The sequence below is a fragment of the Onychostoma macrolepis genome, chromosome 07, assembly GCF_012432095.1.
Source record: "Onychostoma macrolepis isolate SWU-2019 chromosome 07, ASM1243209v1, whole genome shotgun sequence".
In the NCBI taxonomy this organism is placed as follows: Eukaryota; Metazoa; Chordata; class Actinopteri; order Cypriniformes; family Cyprinidae; genus Onychostoma; species Onychostoma macrolepis.
Window position 1 is genome coordinate 16194367 of NC_081161.1, and position 21234 is coordinate 16215600.

Below are 21234 nucleotides of genomic sequence, written 5' to 3' on the forward strand. Positions count from 1 at the left end.
AAACATTGAAAAACTTTTGAAATGTTTAATTTACATGTAATAAATCTAGAATATATAAAAGTTTAACTTTTTGAAATGTTACCAAAAAATATTTTTTCTAATTTTTTGAGATGCACCTGTATATATATACACATACAGTACAGACAGACATACAACAAGATATAAATATATAACTTGTCCTTGAGTTCTTGAAGCATTAGTTCATCATGACTTTATTTATTTATTTGATGGAATGGTTTGTTTCTTTAAAATGGTAATAATATGATATACTGTAACAAGGTTATCACTCCAGTGAGCATTTTCTTTCTTTCCTTTTTGTTTAAATAAACTAAAACAACTAAAATATAAAACAATATACTAAAAGAGAAAGAAGAAATATAAAATGCTATTGTTTATATATTGTTCTCATCAAAATTTGAAGTAAAAAAAATGCCAAAAAAATCAACCGTTTTTTTTCTTACTTTATGAAAAATTGCATAAGTAAAACACTGTTAAATTCATTCTTACACATTTATTTGAAGACAAATATGGCACCTGTTTAGGGGAATGACCCTTATTTTGTGAAGTCTGTAGGCCTAGTGGATTCAGCCCCATGAATTTCAGCGTCATTCATGACCCTACAAGTTGACCCCAGCTTATAGCAAACTCCAGCGGCTCTCTGACATCTGCTCCGTCCGTCTATCTGCCTGCTCCTCTCATTCCCTCTGTGCCTCAGATCAAATTATGCCACTCGTCCGTTTTCTGCCCTGCTTTTCACTCCCCATTGCCTCACACCGGTCTCTCGGTACATCTGCCACCTGTTTACACAGCTTCCCACGCCCTGTCCCGTTATTACTGGACTTCCAGTCACCATGGGAGCAGCGCACCCCTAGCGGTCCGTCACTGTACCATAGCATTGCTCCTCGCTTAAATATTTCTTTTAGACGGGCACTATCACATTTCCTCTGCCTCTCTCTTGGGCACCTTTATATATTTAGACCTCTGTAATAACTGCCCTCCTGTCCTGCTGATACAGTTGAAACCTTTATGCAGGAAGTTAAGGGGAGCTTTGAGAGAATTAGGCTTACGTATTTATTACAAATAATAATTGCACTCTAATGTAACAATATATTTCATCATTATAAACATTTACATCAAATATAATAATAAATATAATATAATATTAATACATTAGTACATCGATATGATATGAAAGCATTTTACTTTTTGCATGCACAATGTGTGATATTTAAAGCTGCACTCATAAAGCTTTTGTTAGTGTTTAGCTGATTCTTATTAGTTCAAAAAGTATCAATGGTTTTGCACTTTATACTGACACCTATTGGCCTGGATGCATTAAGTGAGTGTAGCCTACTTATTGGTGCCTTCACATCAAGTCTCTTTATTTTGTGTTTTGTTCCTTTTTTTTCTGTATGCTATTTTCTGTCTCTATTAAAACACATTCATTTGATTAACATTCTTCAATTAAATCCTAACAATTTTGTGCATGGTTGGTGGTTTGTGTTTTTACTTGACTGGGTTATTGCGGTTTGTTCCATCTTTCCAGCGGATACTGCTTGTTTGGACATTTCATTTTTTATTTTTACTGATTTGGTTTAGACAAGTCAATCGCACACATGCTGATCCATCGCTATGTAGGCTACTACAATATGGACTCTGGATCTTATGGAATTTGGGGTTAGTATAGGTTTTTTTTCTTGCTGCTTGTTGAAAGAAATTTATACTTTTTTTTTTTTTTTTTTGCAATAAATTGATCAAAGACATTTAAAATGTTAAAACATTTCTATTATTACAAGATTTCTATTATGAATCATTTTTTTTACTTTTATACTTTTGAGCTTTCTATTCATTGAATCCCGAGGAAAAAAAAACAAAAAAACAATTTAACTTTTTGAAGATTGAAAATAAATATTTCTTGTGCACCAAATCATATTTCTGACGGATCATGTGACACTGAAGACTTGAGTAATGGCTGCTGAAAATTAAACCATCAAATGAATCATATTTAACAAATAATAAAATCTTGTAAAAATGGTAATAATAATAATTTACAATATTAGTGTTAAACGTGATCAAATAATAAATGCAGCCTTAGTGAGCATAAGACAACAAAACATTTTTAAAAATCTTACTGAAAACACCCATTATCTGCCTGCCTGCTTTGAACCGCGGTCTGCCTTTTCAAAGCTCACGTCTCTCTCGCGCTGTCAGCCAATCGGATTCTGCCATGTTGGGACCGTTCAACCAATCGCAGCCCACAGCGAGGAGGAAAACTTGGATGATTCTCTGGGTGTAAATTGTTGTGTGTCGCGATGGGAGAAATACAAGTGGGAAGTGATGAACAATAGAGCTGGCTGTTTCCGGGAGGCGCCAGCATTCCCGAGCAACTTTCGCGCTCTTATTGCGCATACCGATAGTCCGCCAACCAAGCACACAGCCCATCCAGTTCACACCAGCAGCTGCTTTTGTGTCATATGAGTGTTTTAGGCGAGATCTCCGAAGAGGGAGAATCAAACTGCCGGCGTCCTGTTGTCAAATGATTTGCATACGGACTTCCGCCCCCTGAATTTAGTTTCTGCATCAACTAGCAAAGGCAGTGGGCAGACCTGAGCCCTCAAGTCAGGCGCAGTCATGCGGACTTGACATTTAAACTCGGTTAATATTTGGACATGAACGGCACACGCGTGTATTTCGGATGGTCCCGATGGATTTGGATTAAACGGCGCACTGGGATCTGACACTTTCGTTCTCAAGAGGCGTTTACTATGCTGGATTTTTGCCGGCTCTTGTGGATGTACCGTGACTATTTGCTGTTACTTCCAGTGTAGAGCTGGAATATTGCATTGGACTCGCTGGGGTGTTTTGTAGCAGGAAAATGCGTGTTTTCATCTCCTCTCAAACAGGGGGATTCCTCGTCAGTTTGCACTTGTCTGTTTGGATCCTAAAGTAGGATACAGCCAGGTCCTCCAACCCAGTCGAGGATCTGATGTCTGTATGCTCTGATGTCTATTTCAATGTGTCATATTAGAAGAGTTGACCATCTCTTTTGGATGGAGTTTTACCTCGCGATCTTCTTTTGACGTCTTGGACAGCGTGGATGCATTCTTAGATCGTTTTTTAGCTTGGATTACTTCTTCTTCTTCTTTTTTTGGCTACGTTTTGACAGGTTGGATCTTCTCGTTTATTTAAACTCGCTGCTTTCTGTTGAACTGCTGTTGAAATCACACGTTTCATTCTCGTGATTCGTTTTGACGACCCACTGTGTGATCTCTTGTTGGTTGATTTATTTATTGTTCGTTGAAAGCTTTTGCACACCATGACTTTCTTGTCCGGGGCAGCGGTTCTGTTGCTGCGTGGACTCGTCATCTCTGCGGTATTGGGCTTAGAGAGTTCATACACGAGTCAGTTGTCGAACCGAGTCACTCCTGATCCAGCGGCAGCAGCTGTTGCTCCTACAGGTAAGACCTTTATATCCTAACAAACCGCAAATCGAATCAACCTGCGTTATTCTCTTGCTCTCTATCGAGGGGTGATTTAGTAACTCCTGACAGGGATACTGCCCAGATACCGTGATAATCCATTGTCAGTGCTGTTTTTCGATGAGTGTTATTCGGGGGATATTAATATGTGTCATTTCGCGGCACGGTCTTTCCCAGCCTCACTTCACTTCTAGATGATTCTAGAGAATCTCATGCTTTGCCTGTATGAGAGACTGCTTATGAAAGTGATGAAGGTCAGGACAACATCCACATGGAATTCTTGCTGTTCCACCAATAAACGCTTGGCATGAGAGAGCAGGAGGAACCCCCTCCATACAGCACTGTCCTCAGGCAGCACCTCCATGAGGAGAAACCACCAGATGGGGTTTTCCATGGCCACTGGCTGATATAATGCCTTTGTAAATTGATTAAACGACACTGACTCTCATTTTACACAATATTCACTGGAGAATTTAAACGGTATACACAAATGTATTAATCATGCTTTCTGTGGCAAGCTATTTTGACATTTATTCCTTTAAACAATTGATTTGTTACTAGTTTTTTTTTTCAGTGACTAATTAATAATCTGGTAGTTACTAGTATCTTTTAAAATTTTACTAGTAACATATCCATTATTTAGAACTTACTGTAACGGTGAATAGTGTCTATCAAGTCTATCAATAGTAGACTACTTTTTAGTAATTAGTCACTATCCTAATAGTGACAGATAACTCTTAAGGCTAACAATTTTTTAAAATTTATTTATCTATTTTTTTTTTTTAAGTTTTACTAGTAACTACTCATTAGGTACTAGTACATGAGTATTAGTTACTAGCGCAAGGCTTTCCATTCAAACATCTTCTCTCTTTTTAAATTTTTTTTTATTTGGTCAAATTCCAATATTTGTATTGTAAAAATAAAGAATATTTCTATGTTTGAAAATTATTCATTTGCATGATTATTTTAGGTATAAAATATATATATATTTTTTCACAGATACCACCCATTCATTGACTGATGACAATAAATTCTCAAATGTCCAAATATTGGCAGATTAATTGATGTGTCTGATATACTATATGTCTGTCACTATTGTACAAGGCTTTTGTCGCATGCAGGGCTGAGAATGTTGGGAATGTTGTCCTGGACCTTGTGATGAAGGTCGCTCAATAAGATCTATAGTGTTCTATAGTGTAGCCTACTCTTTAGCTTTTGAGGTGGGTGCCCACCAACTTGCTTTGGGCCCCTTGAATTTGGAGATGACTGTATACTATATATGTTCAAATGTATGCATTTGATATACAGAATGATTGCTTCTAGGGCACGCCTGTAAATTCGATGTTTTAAATATCAAACAAATAAACTGTATAGAATAAAAAAATAAATTGTATTTAAAAACAGGCTGAACCAAGGCCTTGGATTTGTACCATACTGGTAGTGCATAATGCATAAACAAACAGGACTGATTCAGTCAGTCAGCCTATTCTGGTTCATAACCCCACAGCTGTTTTCCCAATATTAGTCATGCCTTTAATGACAGTGGATCGTTTCTGACGGGGCAGCAGTCTGGTCAGAGCGCTTGCTGAGGACACAGGGTGAGATGACAAATTGCTGTCGGTACAGAACTACAAGCTGCTCATATGATGAATGTAATCCAGATCTGCGGTCATACAGGAATGCACAGTTAATCGGAAGGGTAAATAACCTGCATGCAAATAGTAATTGACTCATCAGAAATTAAAGCCCTTGGACAAATTGTTTCAGCTGTTTCTGTAGTTTAGTGCACTCTAATGGACACTTGGTATGTATACTTGATTAAATACAGCAAGTGCACCACAGTTCCCAGCTGCAACAAACCCCTTGAATTAAGGAAACCCTTGATTAAGTGTGTTGCACATTGGGGTTTTCTTAACTCTGATTTTCAAGGGCTTGTTGCATTTGCAATGATTTGAGCATTTATAGTGTCAACTATAGTGTTCGTTTTTATTCAAAACAGATGAATGTGAATCAAGTTGTTTGTTACAGTTCGGAAGTAAAATGTCTGGTGAGTGGTGCTGAAAAGTTAATGTTGCATTGCGTTTGAAAATGAAGTACAACCTACACTAAAACCTGTTCTAAACACAACCAATGATGATAGCAAGAGCAAATGTGAAATAAAAATGCATTTGCTGAAGCAACCATACAGTTTTAATTTGCTTCTATTAGCCGTTTTATCGTGACTGATACCCAAGTGCTCTGCATCACAAGTGTAATGCTCTACCAGGTGAGCTACAGAGCATGTTTACTACATCAGAAAAGCCATACATATGGAGCTGATAATGTGTATTAGTTTACAAATCATTCACAAAATTCCTAAAGTGGACTAGGCAAAATGCTACTAAAGAGTTTTGAGGTCATAACAGTATTGTACAAGAAAGTCTTAATCGATAGTCTGCTCCTGAAATCGTAATTTATGAGAAAATGAGCAACAGTTATTGGAGTTTTACTGCCACTAGTGTTAATTTCAGCTGGAAACTGCAGTGAATTCTATGTATAGGTACGTTTTTGGAGTTCTGTAAAAATTTAGATTTAAAAGATGCATTTTCCAATGAGTCTATGTTGGTCACTGATCATCATTACATGATGAGACCTCATTACAGCCTATTTTGGGAGCTGATTACTATCAGCCTCCAAATGAGTCTCTACACAGAAACACATGTTTATTATAAGGACAACGGAAATGAGAACGCAGTGTGTTTGGCATTGTTCTCCAGTCACCGATGAGTTAAGTTAAAGGGATAATTCACCCAAAAATGAAAATCAAGTTGGTTTTTTTTGGAAAAAAAATACCATGGAAGTCGATGGCTACTGTCAGCTGTTTGTGCTCAAGAAAGAACCTCATACAGGGTTGGAACAAGTGAAGGGTGAGTAAATGATGACAGAGTTTTCATTTTTCAGGTGAACTATCTCTTTACCTAAAAGTTAAATATTATCAGTGAATGCGTCGTATGAGTTTTGTGGCATAAGGCTTTAAACCTAATAACTAAATACATCAAATTAAATATTTTTTGGCAAGAATTCTTCCCAGTGTCAGACTGATAAGCAAGGAGGTGGCAGAGCAAGTATTTAGATGCTGGCAGCATCTGTGTTGGCATGCATACCTGTGAATTGTGCTGTACTCATTCATTTACTGTATATGTGCAAGCATCGGTGAATTTCATATTAAATAAAAGCTGTTAAACCTGAGCAGCAGGCCATGACACCTGCAGGAAAAGGTGTAGTCCAGCTATAGTCCGATAAAACTGCTGAGTGACAAATTAATTGTTTGTCTTAAAATGTATTTACACAGGCTGCTTTAAACCGCTGTGTGTGTACTTTGTTGAGTTCCCACTAAATCAATATGGGTGCAGTCGTCATGAGATACAACCTATGGGGAATATTTGGATTCCGTGTGCTTCTTAGTGGGACATACAGTAGCTCAGTTATTTTATTTTTTTTATAATCTACACTGAGAAACTGGCAGCTGTGGGTGCCAGAACTTTACTGTACAAAATACAGTGACGATGCTACAAGCAGTGTACCATCCATCTTAGTAAATATGTTTACGGTTCCTAACTGTGTATGTAAACTAATGTCAATGAACCATTCTATTAGAGCTATTAAAATATGTTTGTTGCTGTAAAATGTGCTAATAATGACACAGGTGGACAATGGAATGGAAGGCCACATGATGACTTAAAGGTCATCAAAATTTCCCTTTAACATTGTTAGTCACACAAAGACAAAACAACACAATGGTAACATACATGAAAGCAGAACAGAATATTCTGATAAAAAAAATACAAAAAAAACCCAACTGTACACAAATATAAACAAATGTGATTGTTTGTGCAGGTATGAAGGGAATGACCCATAAATACAAGGCAATTACTGTGTTTAATTACTAATATATTTGAATTGTGTGTGGAGTTATATTTGATTGTCATATGATTTTAGTTTAAAACATGAGAATTTGAGCCATTTGTATGCATGCGCATGTGTCGTGTGGCAGTTCCTCTGGTGGTGTTGTGCTTATGTGTGTGTGTGTGTGTGTGTGTGTGTATGCTGGGAGTTTGACTTTGGGCTCTTTGTGAGTCAAACAGCCCCGCTGGAGTTGACCCAACGACCCATTTCCCATCCCGACTGTGGTCATCTGCTGCTTTGCAGGATGCCACTGATAATGTGCATGCGTGTATGCAAAAAACAGGAAGACTATAAAATTTCACTAAAGAAAGAATTAAAGAACTATAAAAAGCACATCAGAAAAGGGACTATGAGTAGACCTTGCTCTTGTCTGTGTGAGTGGCATGCGTTAGGCTACTTGTTCAGTTAAGGACTCCCAATTGTAAGCACAGTAATGAAGGAATTTCCTGTAGCACAGATGATTATCATAACAAAAGTGCTCTGAGTGAAAGGTCGATTGTTTTTGTGTCTTTCAGATCATTTGAATACACGTCGTCTTAGAGGCTTAGATGGAATTGTTTATCTGCTTGTGTGCCCTTTTGGTCTCTGTCCCAAATCATGAATGTCCTACATGATGAGAGGATGAACGGTTCACTTCAGGCCGTGCTACAATATTTAAAATGATTTTTTTTTTTTGACTTTACCACTCTAAAAATTGTTGGTAGTCTATTGCTCAGTTTCATTAAACTGTAAAACTTTCACCATCCTGGTTGGGATAAAGTTGTCTATTGGAATAGCATTTTGTTTTTGTCCAAACAAGGTCATTTTGATCGTGTCCATTAATAATGTCTGTATTATCTGGTAAACTTGAAAAGAGTGTTGATATGCTCTTTACAAGTGTTGTTTAATCTGGACATGGTCCCACTTTATATTAAGTGGCCTTGACTACTAGGCCTATGTACTTAAATCAAAAACTAAGTACAACGTACTTACTGTGTTCACATTGTATTGCAATACACTTGCTGCTATTGAGGTAGGATACAGGTAAGGTTGGGTTTAGGTATAAGGGATTTCAGAAATTAATTACATATATAATTACATTCAGGTATCTTTTAAAATATATGTTCCACAGCAGAAATAAAGTCATACAGGTTTGGGATGACTTGAGGGTGAGTAAACAATGACAGAATTTACATTTTGGGGTTTAACCCTAATTTATTCCCTATTTGCATTTTCAGAAAGATATTTTTTACCCCATTTTTTCCCTTTCAGAGCCTATTCAGACAGGTGATTAATCTATAGATTCACATAACTGTACTTTCTCTATGAGAAACTATATGAGACTGCCAAAATAATTTTTAATCTTTTTAAAAGGCTAAATCGGATAACAAGATTTATAATGATAAGTTGTCTAATGGATATTTATTAAAAGAAACTTTGCTTCATAACTTTTGATTTTTATGAGACTGAAACCAGCCCTTTCTTGTTTACCACATTTGCAGTACACAGTTCCTCAGAAAACTAACATGTAAATCCCACAATAGTTAGGAGGTTCTTTGAAAGCTGTCTGCAGTTTTAGGTTTGTTGAATGAGTAGGCAGTAGAAATCCCCTTAGTGATATTCCTGTGAACGTGGTTGTTCGCACATTTAATGCCTTGGGGTATTTAGATTGTTTAGCTTCTCAACAAACAAACTGTCTTTTTAGAGGGACATGTTGTCCTGGAAGTATGAGTCTGGGAATTGTGATTTTCCTTTAAAAAATATGTCCGATGATCTGCGCTTGTCTTGTTCTCTCTCTCCACTGAGATATTATCATTACATAAATCTGAAGTAGGAAGTAAGCTTCGATGTTAAAGCTGCCTTTCACATGCAGGCTGTGTTATGCAGGCCATTCAATTGTGGACAGACTGGTAATGCAACATTTTTGTAAATATTCTCGTATTAGACTAGTGGGATTAACATCAGCATAACAGATGATTCAAATGAGACAATCTCAGTGTGATTAAGATTGTTGAATAAGGACTTTACCAAAGTTATAAGCCTGCAAGGGTATTGTATGTTCCTGTCTCTCTACTGACTGAAGAACAGCAATTGAATGAATACTTAGATGGTGCCACTGTGTATGTACTCCATGTCATACAATGTTTACCATTCTCTAAATGGTGCCTTATCAGCATAGAAACTGCATCTAAAGTGCACAGAGGCGGAATGAATGCATTTACACAAATGCTATAATAATGTTATGACACAGAGGCGTCATGCTCATTCAGACGTGACAGATCAGGATTTAAACACAAACCATCTTTCACAATAAACAAAAGTTGTAACACTAGACTAGACACTTGTCCAGACTTGAACCTACTTCAGCCAAGACTCGAATGGTGCATGAAGCCCCCTTTATGACATAAATAAATAAAACCAACAAAGGTGAAGTGATGAATTTGAAAAAAAAATCTAAAATTATAAATTATTGTTCAGTTTTGCATTATATTATAGCATATACTTATGTTTGTGACAAACAGTAGTTAAATTTTTAATCTTTTTGTTCAGACTGAAGCAATTATAATTATTTTTTTTTAAACTTTGATTTACTGAAGTTAACTTTTTCTTCAAAATTGATGAATCATTTATATTTATAATAAATTAAGGATCATATGTCTGTGTGCATTACTATTATTTTGGTCACACTTTAATTTGGGGACCAATTAACTAATTATTCACAAGGACTTCCCTCAATGAACTCATAATTTGCTGCTTATTAATAGTAATAATGATTATCAATATTAATAATCAAAAACATTTACATGGCCACCCCCTGCAACGACATCTCTTCTCTGATGACGTGTATATCAGTGCAAGAGTTTGTAGTTGCAGTTTGCATTTAATGTTGACGTAAAAAATATTTCAGATAGAATGCTTTTGAATGTTTATTATCTCTATGACCACGGCAAAGTCTCTCTTTAATAGCGTCAGCACTGCTGCATAAATTGTTGTTGTCCCTTTATATTTCCATTAATTTGTCCGGTAATCTCTTTATCTGGTCTGATTAAAAGGAACTCTGTGCCAGAACAGTTGTTTTCCGTAGACACTGTCTCAAAACAAACAGAGCTAATTAAGCTATTAGTTTTCCTTATTGTTTGTTGAGCTGATACGAAACAAGGAGCATGCTCTGGCTCTGGAAGCAGCATCAGAGCAATTGTAGTACTCTACATATTTTCCCAAAGCAGTTAAGCACAAGCCCCTCTCTGCAGCCGATCCTAAAGATTTCATCGGTAATGTCAATCACAGTACTGAAACTTAGTATAGCATTGCTCCTGATAGATAGCATTACTGCTTGTCACACTTGGTTCCTTCCACTCATCAGTGGATCTATTTATGATTTTTCTGAAGTCTTGACAGGTGAGCTGACCAGTGAAATAGGCTGTGGAGCAGGGTTTGATTAACTGCTTTTAGGAGTGAAAGAACACACTTTGAACAGAATGTGGAGACTCCAGTGCGCAGAAAAGCCTTAAAAGGATAGTTCTCGCAAAAATGTTAGTTCTGCCATCATTTTCTCACCCTAATGTCATTTCAAACCCGTATGATTTTCTTCTGAAGATATTTTGAATGTCACTATCATTATTTGAACAAACCCTTGTGAAAAAGCAGTGTGCTTAATTGTATTAAATGTGCACTTTTAGTGTACTTCAAATCTTAAAAGTATATATTTTTTAGTATAGGCTTTCCTGTAGCTCAAATAGTAGAGCATGGCGCTAGCAACGCCAAGTTCATGGGTTCGATTCCCAGGGAAAGCAAGAGCTGATAAAATGTAAAAACTGTAACTTGACTGCAATGTAAGTCGCTTTGGATAAAAGCGTCTGCTAAATGCATAAATGTAAAATGTAATATTTTTCTGTATTTGCAGATAATTTATTAATGAAATATAAGGCCACTTAATTTTACTTAAAGAGAGGACACTTTGATGACGGTTTCTTAACACTTAAATATGCTTTAAAAAGTGTAGTTTGCAATAATGTCAATAGTACATTTTAAATAATTGTTTCAGTGATCTTTGGTAATAAAGTTCATTTTTAAACATACCGTAAGTGCAAATATATTTAAATACATTAAATTAAAAATATTTAGTTTAACATTAGCATCAATGCTTGTTAGTGCATTTAAGAGTAAACCATATTTATATATAAAGATGTACTTAAGTCCTACTCAGGTGGGTATTTCATTGTAAATAGCATGCAATTAATTGTCTAAAAACATTACATTCACATTCTCAAGCATAATATTATCAAAAGACAACTGATCCCTGCAGTCTAAAATTGGATGCTAGAACTAGACGTCATAATCTAGACCGTCTATCTGATCTGATCATGCTTTCCGATTAGATCTAATGGAATACAGCCACCCGCGTCTGCTCAGATGGAACACTAGATGCCATCCATTCCTTTGGTTACTCAGTCAGAGTTTGGGAATATCCTGCATGTCTGCTTCCTGTCGTCATCACAGGATTATGACCTAGACACTATTCTCACTTGGGGTAATTTATTGAACCCCTCAGGGTTTATATTAATACACACACAGACACAAACCCATGCTTCTGTTATATTATAGAGCTCCAGCCCAAATGACACAACGATTTAATTGAAATTAAGGTAGTTGGTCCCACTTTGTACTATAAGTACAATGTGCTTATTGTGTTCATATTGTATTGCAAAACACTTTTGCTGTGGGATATGGGTGATTAGAGACAGATTTGGTGATATGGGTAGGTTTAAACGTGGGTTAAGGTGTAATGGATGGGCCAAAAGTGTAATTATAAATGTAATTACACAAATTATTTACTGATGTAATTATGCAGGTATTTTAAAAAATATAAATACAATGTAAAACATGTATGTACACAATAAGTGCATTGTACCAAATTATTAATTTAAATGTAAGTACATAGTAGTTAAGGCCACCTGATATAAAGTGGTACCAGATAGTTTGTGTGCAACCAAGAATATGTTTATATACTGCTTTTTACAGTTAATGTTAAAAATGTGTGTGGTTAGCCATGCAAAACACACCACCATGGTACTAGGCTGTTGTGGATTGGCTGTGGTAAGAGGTTTTTTAGTGCATTGCTATGCATTTATTGGGTTTATCTGGGTTTTTATGTGGTTACTCTTCACTCTTAAAAATAAAGGTTCTTCATTGGCATCTATGTTTCTATGAAGAGCCTCTCTATGGAACCTTTTCTTTATGGAAAAAAGTTTATACAGATTATTAAAATGTTTTAAAAACGGTTCTTTTAAGAACTGTTCACTGAAAGGTTTTTTGAGGAATCAAAAAAAAAAAAAAAAAAAAAGGTTCTTTCTGTGGCATTACTGAGAAAACCCACTTTTGAATCCTTTGGAAATCTCCAGATGACTGTCTGCAGGATCCTCGTGAATCAAGCACTCATGTGTCTCATGTGTCTCTGATGGGTCTCCAGACTCTGTTGTGCTTGTCTAAGACCAGAAAGGCCTCTTCTGCGAATAAAATGGCAAGGGTAATGTTTTAATTGAACTGAAACAATTCTCCGAAGTCCTGCATCATCCAACTGGTATCTCAGTTCATGCAGAAAACTGTGCCCAATGGAAATGTAGGTCACTTTATTGAGCTGGACTGTGCAGCTTGTTTTGTGCCATTCTTTTTAGAAGAACTGAAGGAGTTCATTGTTATCTGGTGCATGTAGCTGTGTCGTGTGGTTTACTTGTCATTTCTAGTCTGGTCTGAACTAGCTGCTTTCACAAGGTGATGGCATGCATTTCACTTTACGTGCTGACTGGACTCCATATAAATGGACTCCAGTGAAAATAGCCATTTTGTAAAGGAAGACATTAGAGAATCGATGAAAGTGCAAACAAAATCATCATATACAAAGACACGGACAGGGGGTGAGCCAAATTAAGAGAAATAAACATCCTCCTTGTTTATTTCCGTTTATTTGGCTCGCCACCTGGCCATGTCTTTATGCAAGGATTTTGTTTGCGCTTCTCATTGATTTTCTGGTGTCTCAGTCAGTTTCTACACAGTATAATGCAGACATACTGTACAAACTTATGCCCTCCATACATTACACTTGATTTCATCATCAGATCACTGTTTTTATCACACTACATAACTGTTTTGGGTATCATGAAGTTGCTGCGGTTTGCACTTTACACAACGGATCGGTGACTGGGGGTCACATTACAACTCTGTCTTATTTGCAAAACACATGCATGAAGATGTGAGATCAAGCTTCTGGCTCGAGACTGGAATTCCTCCGAATGAAAACGGTGGCATGCAAGAAGCTTGCGATCCAGGTTGTCTGTGTGCTGATTTGCAGGGAAAAAAAGAGGAAACAGTCTTACTCAGTCTTAACAGTCTCTCATTGGCTGTAGGCTGTCACTGATGTCATTTCTAGTCAAAACACATTTCATACTAGAAAAGGCACAAACAGGTCCAGTTATTTAGCCTGCTAAATATTTCTCTGGCACCAGCGGTGCGTTAGGACTTCACTCAGATCACATCTTGTGACAATTCACACAATGTGAACGTTATTTAATTGAACGAGCACCGATTAGCTTCAGATTTTGGACTTTTGTCTGCGATCTCTAGAAAATTGTCAGCAATCAGGCGTGTGGCCAAGTATGGTGTCCCAAACTCGGAATTTGTGCTCTGCATTTCAGCCATTCAAATGCACACACACAGCAGTGAGTAGTGAACAAACACACACACACACACACCGTGAACACGCATGGAGCAGTAGGCAGCCATTTTTACTGCAGTGCCCGGGGAGCAGTTGGGGGTTCGTTAGGGTTAGGGTCCTGTGGCTAATTTTACACAGTGATTACAAAATTTGTCTCATTTTTAAAAAGGTTTTTATTTAATGAAAAAATTAGCCGTATTAAAATAACTATTATTTATACGTTTTTTTTTTTTTTCTGGGGCCTGAAATGGAGGAATTTTGGTCAATATTTATAATCAAACAATATTTTGCTGAATGCGTTTTTTGTGCTGGCAGCTTGGCTGGTTTAGGACTGTCATGGATAAAAGAAATATGACAATAAAACTGCCAGTAGGTGGCAGCAAGTCCCTGTCTTAATAAATTATTTACTGAATCATTCAAATCAAACGTTTTGTTCAAAAAGGCTGATTCAGTCAAAATCACTGGCTCAGTCGATTCATTCAAAAACAGATTAATTCAAGAATAGAACACCGTGTTGCCCTGCACTGTTATATAAAACTAACAGCACATTTGTGCTTGCGCACATGTGCTGATATTCAGAAAATTACATTGCTTGTGCAATGAATATAAGACAAAACTATATATTTTATTTCAATGCTGGAATTATAAGGGCATTCTAACTGCATTCTAATAGGCTTCATCACACAGTGAATGCTTTTGGACTCTTTGTGCAAAGTTGGATAATGATAATCCAGCTCTCCTATTGTCTCTCAGTCCCTCACAGTCACACAGCACAATAACGTCACGTCAGGAGAATGCCTTTAAATTATAATCAAGGAAAATCATACTTTCTGTTGTCTTCTTTTTAAAGAACTTCAAAAGTTGCGCTTGAACCATTTTGCACGAAAACGCTTCGAACTTTTGGGCAGCTTGTTAGAGTACCGAGTTCTGATTGGCCAATCGCCGTTATTTAGTTGTGAATTATCATGAGTAGAAAAGTTTAACATTTCATGTGCATGATAAGTTTAAGTAATACACAAAATTAATAATCCAAAGGGGATGGTGGTTTTACAGAGGGGATGCTTTTTGTCATTTTTTTCCACCCTCAATTCGAGCCCTACTGAAAATTCAGTTTTGCCACCATAGGAATAAATTACATTGCATTTGATGAGCATGAGACTTCTTTCAAAAGAAAAAAAAAAATGACATCTGATATGGTATCTGGTAATAACTGTTTAAAAAAAAAAAAAAAAAAAGTATTTTTGGCATTTTTGCCTTTATTATGATAGGACAATAACTGTGTGTTATATGTATGGCAAACGGAAAACTTTAAAATTTAAAAAAATCAATAAATAATACCTATTCAAATCTAGACTAGACTAGTAGTAATATATTTTTTGAATATCCTTTTATTTTAATTCTACTTAAAAATGTAATTATGATTTTGCATACTGTTTGCTAACTCAATTCAAATTCTTGAATAGATTTGCAGTTTCAGTGGAATTGTCAGTTCATTTCTGAATGGCTCATATCCTGGATGATTTGTGATTGTAATATATATAGAATGATATAACACAGGTATCACATCAGGGAGCCTCACATGGCAAACGCTTAGCTGTGACATCCGTTGGCATGATGCTAAAAAGGGAATGACATGGAGGTGCTAAGACCCACTACAGAGCAGAATAATGCCACCCATTAGTCCAGCTGTGGTCCCTAGATTACATGCCCTTGATCTGCCACACTCTCACATTCACACAGAATGCACACAGTCCACAAATGCATATGGGGATCCTTGAGATATTTTCTTGACTAAAGGGCCAGTGAAGTGGCTCGGTGTAATTTCTCCCACTTTCCTCTCCAAAAGGTCATGTTACATTAGTCACTGTTCATTCTTTTCTTTATTTATAGCTGTGTCAGTATGTCTCAAATGTCCACTGTCCACGGTGTCATTTTGCAAGTGATGAAATCAGATCTGTTTTGTTAAAACATCTGTATCGGATTCATCTACATCGATTGCTTTAGTAATGATGTAAGCATCAGGCATCAACACGATGCCAAGAGTCTTTCTCGGACAACACTGGAGAGTAGCTGTCTGTATGGAAAACTGGCTGCTGTTCTTGCTGATAGCTTGCCGTGGTGTTAAAGGAATAGTTCGCAAAAAAAAAAAAAAAACATTTGCTGAAAATTTACTCACTCTCATGCCATCCAAGATGTAGATGAATTTGTTGAACAGATTTGGAAAAATGTAGCATTATCATTTGCTCGCTAAAAAGATCTTCTGCAGTGAATGGGTGCCGTCAGAATTAGAGTTCAATCACAGTAGTCCACAAACAATTGACATGACTCCATCGTTAAGACATATTTGCTTTCTGTATCAGTAGACAAAATATGCATAGATCAAGTATAGTTCACAAGCAAAAACAGTGTTTCGATGTAAAAGGACAAAACGAGATGGGATTTTTCACTGGAGGAAGCATTATCATTCGTTTTTCCCTGTTGAAAAACAGCATATGCTGGTTAGGTGTGTTTTGAAGCGTGACAGCAGGTCATGAGCTGTTTTAAGCTGATTATGTGCTGGTCCTAAGCAACTAACTCCTGCTCAGGACCAGCGCATAACCAGCTGCCATGCTTCAAAAAATACCTAACCAGCATATGCTGTTGTTTTTTAAACAGGGTTGGACTCATATATTGGTTTAACGTTAAAATGCCTTCATAAAGGGTTCGTTTCTTACAAACATGCAGCTCATCTACACCTTGGATGGCCTGGGAATGAGTACATTTTAATTTTTTTGGGTGAACTAATCCTTTAAATTCTCGAAGACACATGAGAGAACATACAGACAGAGAAATTTTACACATTCATGCTTATGCTTTTATGTCCAAAACCACTGACTTGTTTGTTCACTCACTCACTTATGTATTTATTTATTTATGCTGTTCTGACTACAAAAAACTAAACTGATTTAAGCCTTATGCTGTTTAATGCTGTTGGCCACACAAACACTCCAGAGTAGAGGCAGGTTCATATGAATGACATGTATTATGAAAGCTTGAAGTAGCGCTGATCATGGGTGAGGAGATGAAGGGATATGTCGGATGAAAGGAATAGCAGCAGCCTCTCATTTCAGGGACTTTCCCTCTTCTTCAGGGTCAGAGAGAGTGAGAGAGAGTCTGTTGCTCTGCAGGTCTTACATCTTCACTTTGCAAAGAAGCCCAAAACAGACTGACACAGAGTCTTTAGTTGGGGTGTGTTCTATGAAGAAAAAAAAAGCTGTCACTTCTCTGACACTAGAAAAACAACCAACTCAAAAACAATTGAAAGCAGTAGTGAAAAATGAATGTCACATTGGCACACTCTCTAACTTCAATGAAGTCTACAGTAGGCAATATGACAGAGATCACTTTCTCTGTTAAAAGACCCAGTATTCCTCAAAATGCATTTAAACCTACATGAGTGGCACTACTGTAATATCAGCTTATAATGAACCATGTTTTTCTCCTATCACAGCTTCACAGCAAGTATCAATACTATACAATGTATATATAGTAAATACAATACAGATTTTTTTACTGTTTATTTACTTTTCATTTCTTTTTCTGTTTCTGTTTTCTTTTTTTGACATTTATTTAAAATTCGAATAAATGCTATTCTTTTGTTGCTTTACTACTTAAGCTACTTTATATTCATCAGCGAATCCAGAAAAAAATCATGTTGTCCACAAAAATATTAAGCAGCACAATTGTTTTCAACGTTAATAAGATGCAGATGTAATTATAAAGTTTCTTGAGCACCGAATCAACATATTAGACTGATGTCTGAAGGATCATGTGACACTGAAGACTGGCTGAAAGTTTGCCATCACAGGAATAAATTACAAATTATAAACCCCAAACTTTTGAACAGTAGTGTGGATACTCATATGTGATCCTGGACCACAAAACTAGTCTTAAGTAGCATGGGTATATTTGTAGCAATAGCCAAAAATACTTTGTATGGGTCAAAATGATCGATTTTTCTTTTACGGCAAAATAATGTAAATATCAGGTTCCATGAAGATATTAGATCAGAGCCGATCCTCCCTATACGCAGAATACGCAAGCTGCGTAGGTTCCCCGAAACACCAGGGGGCCCCCTTGCTCTCAAAGATGTTTTAATTTTAGTTTAGTTTTTCTTTTATTTGGCCAGCGGTTATGAAAACATGAGCCGCGGAAGAGATACTGTTTCTCGGGCGTTTTTTGTGAGCGCGATTCGAGACGGAGTGAAACACGTACAAATGCGTTTCATCCATTCTTTCGTGGGCTGAAGTGCTAGATGAGTCAGCGTATGCTTTGAGGTTAGTGGTAATCCAGCTCTGCAGGCCCCCCAAAAACAGGTGTGTTCTCAAGGGCCGCTTATCCGGCTTCGCAACCTGCTAAAGTTACACATTCTGTAGCTGTGTTGTTATGTGCTACGCTTCCGCTTTAACTCTGTTCGGCTAATTGATTGTGGATAGACTGAAGGCCTAATTATTCCAGTGGCGCCTCGGATGTGGTCAAAGGTTAAATCCATCGTACTCTGAGCGAGGTGTGTGCTGTCATAAACATGCTGCAATACTGTACGTGCTATAGTGAGTTTCAGGTGAAAATAAGTGCACTTCATAATGTATTAGTGTTTATTACAAGACTATTTTGTATTTTAATATACTAAAATGATCTTTAGTACTTAAGATAACTTAAGATCATCTAAATGTACTCAACTGTGCTATTTTGAGACACCATGAATATGAACTAAAATGCACTTTTAACATACTATCTCTGCATTTAAAAAATGTATTTAGTTACCACTTGTAGTACACTTGAACCCATCTTTCATACACTAGTACACTCAAGTGTACTACAAGTGGTAACTAAATACATTTTTTAAATACAAAAATAATATGTTAAAAATGCATTTTAATTCATATTCATGGTGTCTCAAAATAGCACAGTTGAGTACACTTAGATGATCTTAAGTCGACCTTAAGAAGTACTGAAGGATCATTTTTAGTATATTAAGTACAAAATTAGTGTGCGAAAATAGAGCACTTTAAGTACATTTTGGAAGTGTACTTGTTTTTCACCTGGGTTATCAGTTAATTTGATCTACTGCGAATACACTCGCGTCCATATAAGATGTTTGTCATTCAGTTTTTCCCATGTAGCCACTCCACTGCCACATTCTCACTGAAATATAATCAGCTGCTTACAATGCTGTTGCACCATCTTTACCTTCTCAATCTCATCAAAGTTGTCGAGGGATATTTGCCATCAGACCGCTGATGAAGTCATTGGATTAGTGGCAAAACTTCTTCAACAACTGGAAAATAAAGCCCAGATGCTCTTGGGGAAAATTTGTTCATAAATTCCTGGATGCATGCCTTTTGTAAAGCTGAAATGGAAATTTGAAAAAGGAGTAAAACTGTGGAGATTTTTAAAGGTCTGGTTGTGCCAGTGTAATAGAGCTGTTTCACACTGCTCTGCGACTATTGTTGAACATATTTGATGTCTTTCCCTGCTTAACTGCTATAGTCATGCTTGTGGTGGTGGCATTCTAGAGAACCTGTAGGAGAGGTCGCAGGAAGTGGTTCCAAACAAACAGGAACTCACAGTTCTTAAACAGGAAGTTGAGAGGGTTGCCTACTTACAATATTCATGATGATGCTGTTTCAAGAAGTCAGATTAATAAAGAACTGTTTGAAAAGAGCTGTCTCTCTCATGATATTTACTGAAGATATATAGTGCCAATGTCAACGGAAATGCAAATATCACAATAACCAAATGCTTTCATTGTAGACAAATGTCAACCAGGCATGTGTTTTTATATTTAGACTACTGTTCTTCACAGTATGTATGTTTTGGCAGTGATCTACAGTAGGCCAATTGCTTTTTTTTGCCCCATTTCATTTCAGTATGAGACCACCAGACACTCTATATTCACTGTTCTCACTGTACAGGTTTCCTCTAATGTATGCAAACACAAGTAACACCTAAACCAGCGGTTCACACATTGTAACTCACTTTTTAGACAATTACTTGTGCCACTATTTTGAATGTATATAGGACTAAATCTTACAACCATTGATCTTGCATTGCTTCTGTCTTTCTTTCTTTCTTTAAAAATGTAATATTGTTGTCACAGATTGTGCTTCTTTAAATGTCACTGCATTATAGCCAGCTGTATATGAACAATCTTGAAATCATCAGTTAGAATAGATTGGAAATTCAACTTGGAATTTAATAAACAACCATAAATGTTTTGCATCACATCTTGTCATTTTTCATTCATTTCCAGCTGCTATTGTAAATAAAAACCTACTACATTTTTCTTGTAAAGGAAACATATAAACATTTCTTTAAAAAAAAAATTACTGAAAATAAAAACAATACAATGACAGAAGGCATCATAGTTGGGTAAACTTCTATAGCGGTGAACAGGACATTACATCAGATATATTTTCTGCATTCCCATTTGCTCAAATAGCAAAATAAAAACTCTACAATAATGTTTTCATGACTTTCAAAAAGAGGCAAAAACAGAGAGACATTGATAGTGCCAGTCAGAAGAGATAACAATGTGAAATTTACTATCAAATTTACTTCGACTTTTTGACTGTCAGTTAGGCAATGTGTGAGTGTCAGTGAGACTTCTGCATTTGTCATTAGGCCATGGAGGTAAGAGGGCTCTATCAAACCGACTGATCCTATCAGAGAAGTTTTCTCAGACATGGGGACCTCGCTGGATGTCCTGTCTTTATGTAAAAGTCACAGAATGTGCATCTATAATCTCTACACATCATCTGCAAACACAAACGGATGATTTGTGGTTCTTCTCCCTCTCATGACTGCACAGTGCACAGTGCACACTGCTCTCTTTTCTTCTCCTAGTGCAAACGCTGAACTTCAGGGTTGCTTATACAGTCATAGATAAGTATCTGCTCTAATAATTAAGACTCTTTCTCCATCTGTGTTGGTGGTTAGTCACTCATGTCTTCAGCTTCAATCCGCACATTCCTACTGTGATGGCACACCAGCTCTCTCTCCTTTTCTGGAAGTCTGAACTTTTGGATTGTGATCTTTGTCAGATTTTGAAAAAAAAAAATATATTGTAAGTATTTTAAC

The 21234-nt window shown here is 36.7% G+C and overlaps 1 protein-coding gene across 1 annotated transcript in view; it reads left to right on the forward strand.

Annotated features, from left to right (window-relative positions):
• The first annotated feature begins 417 nt into the window (after positions 1-417).
• Positions 418-21234, forward strand: part of stim2b (stromal interaction molecule 2b) — a 42979-nt gene continuing 22162 nt past the window's right edge. The window contains exon 1 of the mRNA XM_058782296.1: positions 418-3458. Within this exon, the coding sequence (XP_058638279.1) occupies positions 3317-3458 (142 nt within the window). The 5' untranslated portion in view covers positions 418-3316. The remainder of the gene's footprint in view (positions 3459-21234) is intronic.